A 13,345-nucleotide genomic window follows, 5' to 3' on the forward strand; every position below is an offset into this window, starting at 1 on the left:
CCACCACCGAGGCCTCCTCCTCCTCCTGCATCACCTGGTAAGTTTCCAAGATCTTCCCCACTCCAACCCACCCACCCCCTGAGAGCACCCTATCCTGTACTGTGCGTGGTAGCAGCTGCGGGAATTCCACCACTTGTTGCCTGGCAAACGCCCTTACCTGTAAATATCTGAAGGCGTCCCCCGGGGGGAGCCCGTACTTCTCCAGCTCACCCAGGCTCGCGAACGTCCCGTCCACAAACGGGTCCCCCAACCTTCGTATCCCTGCACTGTGCCACCCCGAAAACCCTCCATCTATTTTCCCTGGGACAAACCGGTGGTTCCCCCATATTGGGGTCCACACCAAGGCCCCAACCTCCCCCTGTGCCACCTCCACTGCCCCCAAATTTTGAGGGTAGCCGCCGGGCTCGTGGTATACCTCATTGGAGGGAACGGCAATGGCGCCGTTGCCAGCGCCTCCAGACACGTACCCTCACAAGACGCCGTCTCCAGCCTCTTCCATGCAGCCCCCTCGACACCGTCCTCGCTACACCCTTCCAAAATTCCTCCAGCGCTGGGCATGCCCAGAACATATGGGTGTGGTTTGCTGGGCGCCCTTTTTAGTGGGAGCTCGCCAATCCCCCTCTCCTGGTCCCCTGGGTGAACCACGAACAACTCGCTCTTCCCCATGTTGAGCTTGTACCCTGAGAAATCCCCGAACTCCCTGAGGATCCTCATTACCTCCGGCATTCCCCCCCACTGGGTCCGCCACATATAGCAGCAAGTCGTCCGCATAGAGCGACACCCTATGCTCCTCCTCGCCCCGCATCAACCCCCTCCAGTTCCTCGACTCCCTCAGTGCCATAGCCAGGGGTTCAATCGCCAGTGCGAAGAGCAGGGGGGACAGGAGACACCCCTGCCTCATCCCTCGATGCAACCAAAAGTACTCAGACCTCCTCTTGTTCGTGGCCACACTCTCCATTGGGACCTCGTACAACAGCCTAACCCACCTGACGAACCCCTCCCCAAACCCGAACCTCTTCAGCACCTCCCACAAGTACCCCCACTCTACCCTATCGAAGGCCGTCTCAGCGTCCATCGCCACCACTATCTCCACCTCCCCCTCCCTCGCCGGCATCATAATCACGTTCAGGAGCCTCCGCACATTCGCGTTCAACTGCCTCCCCTTCACGAACCCCGTCTGGTCTTCGTGGATCATCTGCAGCACACAATCCTCAATTCTCGTGGCTAAGACCTTCGCCAGCACCTTGGCATCTACATTTAACTGCGAAATTGGCCTGTAAGACCCACACTGCAGGGGATCCTTGTCCCGCTTCAGGATCTAGGAGATCAGTGCCCGGGACATCGTCGGGGGCGAAGCCCCCCCTCCCTTGCCTCATTGAAGGTCCTAACCAGCAACGGGCCCAACAGGTCCACATATTTCTTGTAGAATTGGACCGGGAAACCGTCCGGCCCCGGTGCCTGCCCCGCCTGCATGCTCCCTATCCCTTTGGCCAGCTCCTCCAGCCCAATCGGGGGCCCCAATCCCGCTACCAGTCCCTCCTCCACCTTCGGAAACCTCACTTGGTCCAGAAAGCGGCCCATCCCTCCCTCCTCCCGTGGGGGCTCGGACCGATACAATTCCTCATTTAAGTCCCTGAAGACCCCATTGATGCCAACCCCACTCCGCACCACACTCTTCCCCACCCCCCTATCCTTAACTCCCCCGATCTCCCTAGCTGCGTCCCGCTTCCGAAGCTGATGCGCCAGCATCCGACTTGCCTTTTCCCCATACTCCTAAATCGCCCCCCGGGCCTTCCTCCACTGCACCTCCGCCTTCCTGGTGGTCAACAAGTCGAATTCGGCCTGGAGGCTACTCCTCTTCCTCAGCAGTCCCTCCTCCGGCACCTCCGCATACCTCCTGTCTTCCCTCACCATCTCCCCCACCAGCCTCTCCCTCTCCCTCTGCTCCCTCCTCTCCTTGTGGGCCCAAATGGAGATCAGCTCTCCCCTAACCACTGCCTTCAGCGCCTCCCATACATCCCCACTCGGACCTCCCCATTATCATTGGCCTCCAGGTATCTCTCTATGCTTCCTCGGACCCGCTCACTCACCTCCTCGTCCGCCAACAACCCCACCTCCAAGCGCCACAACGGGCGCTGGTCCCTCTCCTCCCCCAACTCTAGGTCTACCCAATGCGGGGCATGATCCGAAATGGCTATCGCCGAGTACTCGGTATCCTCTACTCTCGCTATCAACGCCCTACTCATAATAAAGAAGTCGATCCGAGAGTAAGCCTTTTGGACATGCGAGAAGAATGAAAATTCCCTAGCCCCGGCCTTGCAAATCTCCAAGGGTCCACCCCTCCCATCTGGTCCATAAACCCCCTCAGCACCTTAGCCGCCGTCGGCCTCCTACCCGTCCTAGACCTGGAGCGATCCAGTGCCGGATCCAACACCGTGTTAAAGTCCCCGCCCCAACCCAACATGCGCCGCATAAAACCCGCATCGTCCCAGTTTGGGGCGTACACGTTGACCAGCACCACCCTCTCCCCTTGCAGCTTACCACTTACCATTACGTACCTGCCGCCATTGTCTGTCACAATGCTCGACGCCTCGAACGACACCCTCTTTCCCACCAAGATCGCCCCCCCCCCCCCCCCCCCCCCGATTTTTGGCATCCAACCCTGAGTGAAACACCTGACCTACCCACCCCTTCCTCAATCTTACCTGGTCTGCCATCTTCAGGTGTGTCTCCTGGAGCATGACCACATCCACCTTCCGCCCCTTCAGGTGTGCGAACGCCCGGGCCCGCTTGATCGGCCCGTTCAGTCCCCTTACATTCCAGGTTATCAGCCGGATCGGGGGGGGGCCACCCACCCCCTCCCCCACCAACTAGCCATAACCCCTCCTCGGCCAGCCACGCGCCCGAACCCCACACCCGGCCCGTTTCCCACGGCGGCAGACCCCCGTCCCAACCCCCTCTACTCGCTCCAGCTCCCCCTTGACCATAGCAGCAGCAACCCGGTTTCCCCCCCACCCCCCAGGCCCCCCTGCTAGGACCCCTCCTAGCTGCCTTACTCCCCCCATTGCACTCGCGCAAGTCAGCTGACCCCGGCTGCTCCCGCCTCTCCTTCGACTCCTCCCATTGTGGGACATAGCCTCCTCCTCCATTACCCATCCACAGGCTCTCCGCCTCCCCCTTCCATCCCAAGCACGGGAAACAACCCTCGCTTCCCCGCCCCTTCCAGCCTTCAGTGCGGGAAAGGGCCCGCGCTTTCCACCTGCCCGGCCCCACCACCCCTGTCACCGTTCCTTTTACAAGCCCAGTTCCCTTAACCCTGACTCGGGCCTCACCCTCTTTACCGGCCATCCACCCCCTACTCCGTTTACTTATCCCCCTCCAAGAGCCCACCCGACAGACCCAACCAAAACAGTGCCCAACCCACCCTAACCACCCTCACCGAACCAATCAGAAATAAGAGCAAAGAACCCCCCCCTCAAAGTATAACACCCCAACAACAATCCCTGACCACCCATCCTGACCCTCAATTTGTGTCCAGTTTCTCGGCCTGAACAAAGGCCCACGCCTCCTCCGGAGACGAGTAATGATGCCGGTCCTTGTAGGTGACCCACAGTCGCGCCGGCTGCAACATGCCAAACTTCACCCCCTTTCTGTGCAGCACCGCCTTCGTTTTTAGCGGGAGCTGCCGAATGTGCAACTTAGTTCCGCATAGCTGCAACCAGAAGTCCTGTGTGCTGTGTTTTACTCATAGGGCAAATGTAACTGATACTGGATTGCATGACACACTTCCCTTCTACTGATGTCATGCTGCTTTCCCTTAAAGGCAACACCCCCCTCTATCCAGGCCTCGCAGTATCCTGTAAGTTTCAATAAGATCCCCCCTCATCCTTCTAAACTCCAACGAGTACAGACCCAGAGTCCTCAACTGCTCCTGATATGACAAGCCCTTCATTCCAGGGATCATTCTTGTGAACCTCCTCTGGACCCTTACCAAGGCCAGCACATCCTTCCTTAGATACGGGGCCCAAAACTGCTCACAATACCCCAAATGGGGTCTGACCAGAGCCTTATACAGCCTCAGCCAGTGCATAAGACATAGGAGCAGAATTCGGCCACTCGGCCCATCGAGTCTGCTCCGCCATTCAATCATGGCTGATATTTTCTCATCCCCATTCTCCTGCCTTCTCCCCATAACCCCTGATCCCCTTATTAATCAAGAACCTATCTATCTCTGTCTTAAAGACACTCAGTAATTTGGCCTCCACAGCCTTCTGCGGCAAAGAGTTCCATAGATTCCCCACCCTCTGGCTGAAGAAATTCCTTCTCATCTCTGTTTTAAAGGATCGTCCCTTTAGTCTGAGATTGTGTCCTCTGCTTCTAGTTTTTTCTACAAGTGGAAACATCCTCTCCACGTCCTCCCTATCCAGGCCTCGCAGTATCCTGTAAGTTTCAATAAGATCCCCCCTCATCCTTCTAAACCCCAACGAGTACAGACCCAGAGTCCTCAACTGTTCCTCATACGACAAGCTCGTCATTCCAGGGATCATTCTTGTGAACCTCCTCTGGACCCTTTCCAAGGCCAGCACATCCTTCCTTAGATACGGGGCCCAAAACTGCACACAATACTCCAAATGGGATCTGACCAGTGCCTTATACAGCCTCAGAAGTACATCCCTGGTCTTGTATTCCAGCCCTCTTGACATGAATGCTAACATTGCATTTGCCTTCTTAACTGCCGACTGAACCTGCACATTAAGCTTAAGAGAATAGTGAACAAGGACTCCCAAGTCCCTTTGTGCTTCTGCTTTCCGAAGCATTTCCCCATTTAGAAAATAGTCTCTGCCTAAATTCCTCCTTCCAATTCAACCTCTGCGACGTTTTGTGGTCTGACCAGATTGTCGAGGGTAGTCTCTTGTCACATTGCGCGATCTGCGTCTATTCACCATGTCATATCATAGAATCACAGAATATTACAGTGCAGAAGAGGCCCTTCGGCCCATCGAATCTGCACCGCCGCACAAAGGCCCTGAGATGCCAATCCTAATCCCATTGGCCAGAACCCAGAGCCTCGAATGTTAAGAAGTGCCAAGTGCTCATCTGGGTACTTTTTAAAGGATGTGAGGCAACCTGCGTCTGCCACCCTCCCAGGCAGTGCGTTCCAGACCCTCACCACCCTCTGGGTAAAAATGTATATCCTCAAATCCCCCCTGAACCTCACCTTGAACTTGTGTCCCCCTCGTAACCGACCCTTCAACATGGGGAACAGCTGTTCCCTATCCACCCTGTCCATGCCCCTCATAATCTTGTCCACCTCGATCAGGTCGCCCCTCAGTCTTCTCTGTTCCAGCAAAAACAACCCAAGCCTATCCAACCTCTCTTCATAACTTAAATGTTCCATCCCAGGCACCATCCTGGTGAATCTCCTCTGCACCCCCTCCAGTGCAGTCACATCCTTCCTTTCATGTGGCGACCAGAACTGCACACAGTACTCCAGCTGTGGCCTCACCAAAGTTCTGTACAACTCCAACATGACTTCCTTGCTTATGTAATGAATGCCTCGATTGATAAAAGTGAGTGTTCCATGTGCCTTTTTCACCACCCTGTTAACCTGCCCTTCTGCCTTCAGAGATCTATTTACAAAACACGCCAAGGTCCCTTTGTTCTTCGGAACTTCCCAGTGTCAGGCCATTGATTGAATATTTCATTGTCACATTACTCCTTCCAAAGTAACACCTCACACTTTTCATATCTGTGTTTAACTTTGTTTCCAGGCTGTGTGATCACCACTAACACCATTTGTGTTTTTAATAATAATATGAAGGCACAATCGTTGATAAGAGATTGTGTAAGCTCATTGTTGTTCATTTATTACAACTGGACACATGAGAATATGTGAAACTTGACACCAATGGGCCCTCTACCTGGTTACAAACATTGTAGATGGTGACAGTGCCATATCCTAACATAAATTATATGTTCACTTTAGCAACATTTTCACCAGTTTCTTCTCCCCACATTGGATCCAGGCGAGCACTTTAAATGGAATAATCGTGTTGGAAAAGACCCAGTTGAGTGAACAGTATTTCCCTGGGGTTCAGAAGTTCGTGGTATTGGAACTAGGAATGACGTTGCTGCCTGTAGCCAGTCAGACTGAGGCCTCACATCTCATCACCCAGTTGGTAAGGGCGGTTGTCTCCTGACTTTGATGCATTCCTGCAATTCTGGTCTCAAACACAATTTGATTTTGTTCACTCTCCCCATGGGAAGCTATGTCCTTCGCTGTCTAGCACCAAGCTGGCTTTCCTCCCTAAACCCATCTCACTCTCCCTCTTTCCACTTTTTAAAGAAATTCCTCAAAACTGCTTTTGACCACCTGGCCTTAATATTTCTTTGAAACTAGGAAATGGTAGAAATACTCTGGGTCTGTGGAGAGAGCGAAAATTAAAGTTTTCTTTGATATTCCTTCACAAGATGTGGGAATTGTGGCAAGGCCGGTATTTATTATCCGTCCTAGTTGCCCTCTGTTAGAACCTGAAGTTTTCCAGCAAGTACAGGGAGAAGGAAGGAGAGAATAATATGGAGGTACTTCTGAGGCTGTACAAAGCTCTGGTCAGACGCCATTTGGAGTATTGTGAACAGTTTTAGGCCTGGTATCTAAGGAAGAATGTGCTGGCCTTGGAAAGGGTCCAGAGGAGGTTCACAAGAATGATCCCTGGAATGAAGAACTTGTCGTATGCGGAACGGTTGAGGACTCTGGGTCTGTACTCGTTGGAGTTCAGAAGGATGAGGGGGGATCTTACTGAAACTTAGATGATACTGCGAGGCCTGGATAGAGTGGACGTGGAGAGGATTATCATAGATTATCATAGAATTTACAGTGCAGAAGGAGGCCATTCGGCCCATCAAGTCTGCACCGGCTCTTGGAAAGAGCACCCTACCCAAGGTCAACACCTACACCCTATCCCCATAACCTAGTAACCCCACCCAACACTAAGGGCAATTTTGGACACTAAGGGCAATTTAGCATGGCCAATCCACCTAACCTGCACATCTTTGGACTGTGGGAGGAAACCGGAGCACCCGGAGGAAACCCACGCAGACACTGGGAGGATGTGCAGACTCCGCACAGACAGTGACCCAAGCCGGAATCGAACCTGGGACCCTGGAGCTGTGAAGCAATTGTGCTATCCACAGTGCTACCGTGCTGCCCATACGAGGATATTAGCGAGGATGTTTCCACTTGTAGGAGAATCCAGAACCAGAGGACACCATCTCAGACTAAAGGGACGACCCTTTAAAACAGAGATGAGGAGGAATTTCTTCAGCCAGTGGGTGGTGAATCTGTGGAACTCTTTGCCACAGAAGGCTGTGGAGGCCAAATCACTGAGTGTGTTTAAGACAGAGATAGATAGGTTCCTGATTAATAAGGGGATCAGGGGTCATGGGGAGAAGGCAGGAGAATGGGGATGAGAAAATATCAGCCATGATTGGCGGAGCAGACTCGATGGGCCGAGTGGCCTAATTCTGCTCCTATGTCTTATGGTCTAATAAAGGCAGATCTGTGATTGGGCGGAAGAGCTGAGAGATTGAAGCTAAGAGGGACGATGGTGTAAAAAGCAGAAGGGAAATAATTTCAGCTCATAAGCACCTTCCGCAAAACCGGCCAATCATTCTGGGAATGTTGTTGCCAGATACAAATTTTGTCGAACTATCTTTTGCTCCTCGACATTTTCTCTTACCTCTTGTCTCACTTCATCCCTCATCCCAGAAGTTAAACAAAGACACTGGCCGGATGTTTCTGCTCTGAAAGGGGGTGGGAAAGTTGGCGTGATTCTCGCTGGGCAGGTGAACAGACACAACCCCCTGCTTTATTGGCGAGGCGCTGAGTGACTGTCATGGTGGTTGGGGAGGAGGTGCCTGCCCGCCATTGACGTGGTCCTATTTTAAATGGCCCTCGGGCGGACATTCTCCCGATGACAGCCAGGTCCTCTACATTCCTCCTCCAGAATCCGTCGCCAATTGTGCTGGAGAAGCTGACCGGTGTAAGTAACTACATCCCTGGATACACGAGGGCGCCACTGGCATTGCTTCTTGCTCATCTCTAGCTAAGAGCACCACCATTGTCGGTCAATGCTCATCAACATCTCAGTGTATCTGTGAACAAAGTGATATATTCAGTGAACATGTCCTTTAATGATAATAACCTTTATTAATGTCACAAGTAGGCTTACATTAACACTGCAATGAAGTTACTGTGAAAATCCCCTAGTCGCCACATTCCGGCACCTGGTCGGGTACACAGAGGGAGAATTCAGAATGTCCAAATTACCTAACAGCACGTCTTCCGGGACTTGTGGGAGGAAACCGCAGCACCCGGAGGAAACCCACGCAGACACGGGGAGAACGTGCAGACTCCGCACAGACAGTGACCCAAGCCGGGAATCGAACCCGGGTCCCTGGCACTGTGAAGCAGCAGTGCTAACCACTGTGCTATCGTGCCGCCCCTTACAGGCTTCCACCCATTTCAAAGCCAGCAGGACAGTGCTGACCCCTTTGTCTGGCCTCTGTCTAGACATGGGACCCCACCCCTTCCAGCTGGACGACATCCTGGGGGACCAGAGATGGATGTTGCTCCTGTTTGTGTGGAGACGTTGCTCTCTGTGCTGGATGTTGAGACCTCTCGCAGATACTTTTCTGCTTGGTCCCAATATTCCAGAAAGGATTCTCCTGACTTCCCAAGGTAGACGTTTGCCATGTTTGTGTGGTGGCTCCTGCAGCTTGTTTAACTGCAGTACTCTGTCATTGGGTAGACTCAGGTGAGTGAAGCGATGTGTAGTGTGCTGGCTCTGCTGCCCTACGTGTTATCCACAAGTTTCTGTCTGAGATGCACTCTCATCTTGACCTTGGCTCTGGTTTCTGGAGGTGTTTCCGTGCGGCCGAGACTGAGGCTAAGGTATTTTGCTCTGGGTGATGGGTGGCTTCAGAACTGGACATGAAGGTCTTCCCTGGTCTTTGAGTTGTTTGGGTGGATGACTATGACTAAAACAACAATCTTGACAGTATTTAATAATATAGAAATATTTAAGGGAAAACTAAAAACAAACCGTGTTATCCTGATTGAAGTAGATGAGGACGGGTAAATAACAGTGTTTGGGCCTGTTTTTGTGCTGTAGGTTCCGAGGTTACGAAAGATGTGATAGAAATGCAATTGTTTCTCTCTGACCCACCCTATTAAAATTGTGGGCTGTCACTCGAGTGTAAGCTAACCGTCATTGTGATTTGAACAGGTTCGCGAGGAGAGTCGGGAGCAGGGTCGCAATCCTTTCCAGCACAGGACACCCTCCGGTTTGTCGGATGCGAGAGTCCTGGCCACAGTGCAGCAAATCCCTGGAGTTGGGAAAGTCAAGGCCATGAGTCTCCTGAAGCATTTCCCCAGTATTCAGCAGCTCAGTACAGCCAGTCCACAGGAGCTGGAAGCAGTAACGGGGCAGGCACTTGCTCAGCAAATCACTCACTTCTTCTCATGAACAAAATGACACTCAGCCTAAACCAGGTGCATTCTGGACGTTAGTGTCAGTGCCACCGCGTGAGGGGCGTAACTGCTGGATGAGAACCAACTCACTCTAGCTCCTGGTCCGTCTGCCTGGGTGCCTTGTGTAAAATATTGTTGTGGGGTGAGAGAGCAGATGGGTGGGGGGAGGGAACGAGTGTAGGGGGCACAGGTATCTTCTGTGATTCATTGACAAGTAGCCAAGTGTGCAGGAGATGATCTCACAACAGGTGTGAATAATCATTTGGGTCAGAGAATGTCCAAAGATGTGCAGGTTTAGGTGGATTGGCCATGATAAATTGTCCCCAAGTGTCCAGAGGTTAGATGGAGTTACGGGGATAGGGTGTGGATTGGGTCTGTGTAGGGTGGTCTTTCAAATGGTCAGTGTAGACTTGATGGGCTCGATGGCCTCCTTCTGCACTGTAGGGATCCTATGCAGAAATGGGCGCTCCATGAATAATGTGCAAGTAGTCACGCAGATCTGTCTCTGTACCGTCTGCCTCAGAGAGCAGGCTGTTGACAAAGGAAGGGGCAGTATAGTGGGGGTGAGGTTGGACACAGCTGACTGGGAAATGGATTTGTACAAAGAGTCTCAATAAAATGTCTCTCCCTGTACTCTCTCAGACCCGTGCTCAGCTGGGATGGAATTAGGTGGGTGAGATTTGAGTTTGCAAAGTTTTTCTCTCGATCCCTGCATTGCTTCAAGACTCATCAGGGCTGTGGTATATTCTTGTAGTGTTCTGAACCCGCTGAGTTCAATGCAAAGGTATCCCAAATCTCATAAGGGGAAACTTGGAGTGCTGCTTCTTGACAGTTTATTTTTGCGACTTGGAAAGAAATGTGAGAAAAGAGATGAAACTCGGTGAAGAAAGGGTTCTTTCTGTCTTGTTGTAAATTATGCTAATAACAAAATGTTTATTAAACTTTAAACGTAACAAGGAAGGCAAAGAACAATGTTTACAATTCGATACAATAATGGTTACCTGGACAGTATACTTTCAAATACCCCCAATCCAAATCTATCTACTTTCCTAAACTTTGAGAATATGTCTTAACCAAAACAACATCCCATTAGTTTTAACACTATGAGTCAAATCCAGCAAATAATTACCACACAGGACCTGTACCTCTCTTTTGGGAACCTTTCTTCTAGTTTAGAACATAGAACAGTACAGGCCCTTCGGCCCACAATGTTGCGCCGACCATTTATCCTAATCTAAGATCAACCTAACCTATAGCCCCTTCAATTTACTGCTGTTTCGAGCAGGATCACTGAGGGTCTGACGCAGACAGAATTGTTGTGCACAACAGTTTGATTCTGTGAGAGAACTCTTCGTAACCTTGCACGGATATGATCTCGGTCTCAAAACTGCAAGGCTCCACTTTGCTTAACAAAGTATCTGTAGGGCAGCACGGTGGTGCAGTGGTTAGCACTGCTGTCTCATGGCACTGATGACCCGGGTTCGATCCCGGCTCTGGGTCACTGACCGTGCGGAGTTTGCACATTCTCCCCGTGTCTGCGTGGGTTTCACCCCCACAACCCAAAGATGTGCAGGGTAGGTGGATTGGCCACGCTAAATTGCCTTTAATTGGAAAAAAACTAAAAGTTGCAGCAGTTAAACATCTGGGGCTGGATTCTGCAGAAATGGGGCTATGTCCGCATGGCCGGCGTAAAAACGCTGCCGTTTCACACCAGACTTGCCTCGAAAAGGTCAAGAGTGATTCTCCCACCTGCAGGGGTCTAGCAGGGCCTCAGCTCTGGCTCCAGAAACGGCCCCCGCACGTCCGGTTGGGCGTCTGCGCATGCGCCGCAGCAGCCTGCAGCGGCCGCCTCGTGCAACATGGCAGACTCGGACTCCGGAGCGACCTCTAAGAAGGAGGCCCCCCCCAAGATGGCGAGAGTACGCGGTTACCAAGCACTTGATCACCGCCCTTGAAGCCTCCCCCGGTGCTCGAAGCCCCCCGCTCCCCACCATTGGCCCCAGTCAATGGCAAAGAATCGTGGGAGTGGCGCCGGCCACCATCCCCACGTAAAAATGGATCCTCCGCCCCCGCGCCAAACGCGATTTCGGCACGAGGCTGCGGAGAATCCAGCTCCTGGTTATGGAGAGACAGTGAAGTCGTGATAATATTCCTGGACTCCTAATCTAAGCCCAGGGTAAAGCTCGAGGGACATTCACAGATTGAATCCGTAAAAGTGATACGAGAGAAATCTTCTTCACACAGCGAGTGGTTATGGTCTGCAGTGCTCCGTCTGAGACTGTGGTGGAGGCAGCTTCAATTGAAGCATTCAAAAGGGAATGAGATTGTTGTCTGAAAAGGAAGAATGTGCAGGGTTAGGAGGAGAAGGCGGGGGAATGGAACCAGGGGAGTTGCCCGATTGGAGGGCCAGTACACACACGATGGGCCGTATGGCCTCCTGCACTGTAACAATTCTGAGATTCTATGGATTTCAATCTCACCATGGCACTTGGTGGAATTTAAATTCAATCAATAAAAAACACCTAGAATTAAAAGCTAGTCACGGATTGTTGTAACAACCCATCTGGTTCACCTGGGAAGGAAATAGGGCCGTAAGGTAGGAGCAGAGTAGGCCATTCAGCCCATCGAGCCTGCTCCACCATGTCCTGACTGATGTGATAATTCTCAACTCCACTTTCCCGCCTTGTCCCCATAACCCTCTGTTGCTCTGTTTCGGTCCCAACAGCGTCCCCAATACTGTGGGTATTTCTACTTATCTTAGTGAACCACAATCCTTCCCTTATATCGATCAAATGACCACACAACCAGTTAGTTAGTTCAAAAGATGGTTTATTTACATACCCAAGAGTTATCTCGACATGCAAACACAATATTTACTACGAGTTAAACTACACCTATCAGCTACAATAACCTATACTTAACTTCAGGGCGACCGGCACTGTGCAAATGGATAAAGGCCTTTATCTGGATTTCACTTGGCTGGTTCAAAGAAAGTGACTTGGTCTCTGCTGGACTCATCCGTCAGGTAGCGATCGTTGGTCTTGGAACTTGGCTGGCTGTTCCTGCTACAATTGGTTTGGCACAGGCCGGATCCAAAAGAGACAGAACAGATGGCTGTGCTCTCTTTTATCCCTCTGGGATTTCGCGCTCTTTGGGGCAGTCCTTAACCTTGGACCCAATAGTTCGACAGGGCTCTGATCACTCTCTTCGATTTCGGCCAATAAAGGGGTGGGTGCCTTGGTGGCTGGGCGGGTCCTTAGTGGTCATTGACCTTGGCAGTTGTGCTTTCTGAGTAAGGGGAGTGGCGCCGATCAGTCTGGGGCTGTCCCAGTTGCTCTATTGTCCTGGGAAAATGGGCCATTAAAATGCAAACGAGCGGGGGTTTCGTTCAGGTCTGGTTACCTGTGTTTTAGATACACATAGGCTGTGTATCTGTCTGAGTCCTGGGTTGGCCATAATTCCCATGGTCCTTTGCAGGTGGCCATCTTAGATGGCTACACCTTGATTCCCTTACTGATTAAAAACCTGTCTGTCTCAGCCTTGAACATACTTAACGATCCGGCCTCTACAGCTCTCTGCGGTAAAGAATTCCACAGATTCACTCCCCTCTGAGAGAAGAAATTCCTCCTCACCTCTTTTGAATGGGCGACTCCTGACTATGAGATTCTGCCCTCTGGTCCTAGACTCTCCCACAAGGGGAAACAACCTCTCAGCATCGACTCTGTCAAACCCCTTGAGAATCCTCTAAGTCTCAATAAGTTCGCCTCTCATTCTTCTAAACTCCAATGAGTACTGACCCAATCTACTCACCCT

The 13,345-nt window shown here is 51.7% G+C and overlaps 1 protein-coding gene across 3 annotated transcripts in view; it reads left to right on the forward strand.

The window, feature by feature from the left end:
• LOC140430308 (Fanconi anemia core complex-associated protein 24-like) overlaps positions 1 to 10,488 on the forward strand; it is a 400,826-nt gene extending 390,338 nt beyond the window's left edge. For all 3 annotated transcript variants that reach the window (XM_072517750.1, XM_072517748.1, XM_072517749.1), the window contains 2 exons: positions 6,027 to 6,179; positions 9,288 to 10,488. In XM_072517750.1, coding sequence (XP_072373851.1) covers positions 6,027 to 6,179; positions 9,288 to 9,527 — 393 coding nt within the window. In that variant the 3' untranslated portion in view covers positions 9,528 to 10,488. The remainder of the gene's footprint in view (positions 1 to 6,026; positions 6,180 to 9,287) is intronic.
• Positions 10,489 to 13,345: the final 2,857 nt, after the last annotated feature.

Source organism: Scyliorhinus torazame, chromosome 10 (genome assembly GCF_047496885.1).
Source record: "Scyliorhinus torazame isolate Kashiwa2021f chromosome 10, sScyTor2.1, whole genome shotgun sequence".
In the NCBI taxonomy this organism is placed as follows: domain Eukaryota; kingdom Metazoa; phylum Chordata; class Chondrichthyes; order Carcharhiniformes; family Scyliorhinidae; genus Scyliorhinus; species Scyliorhinus torazame.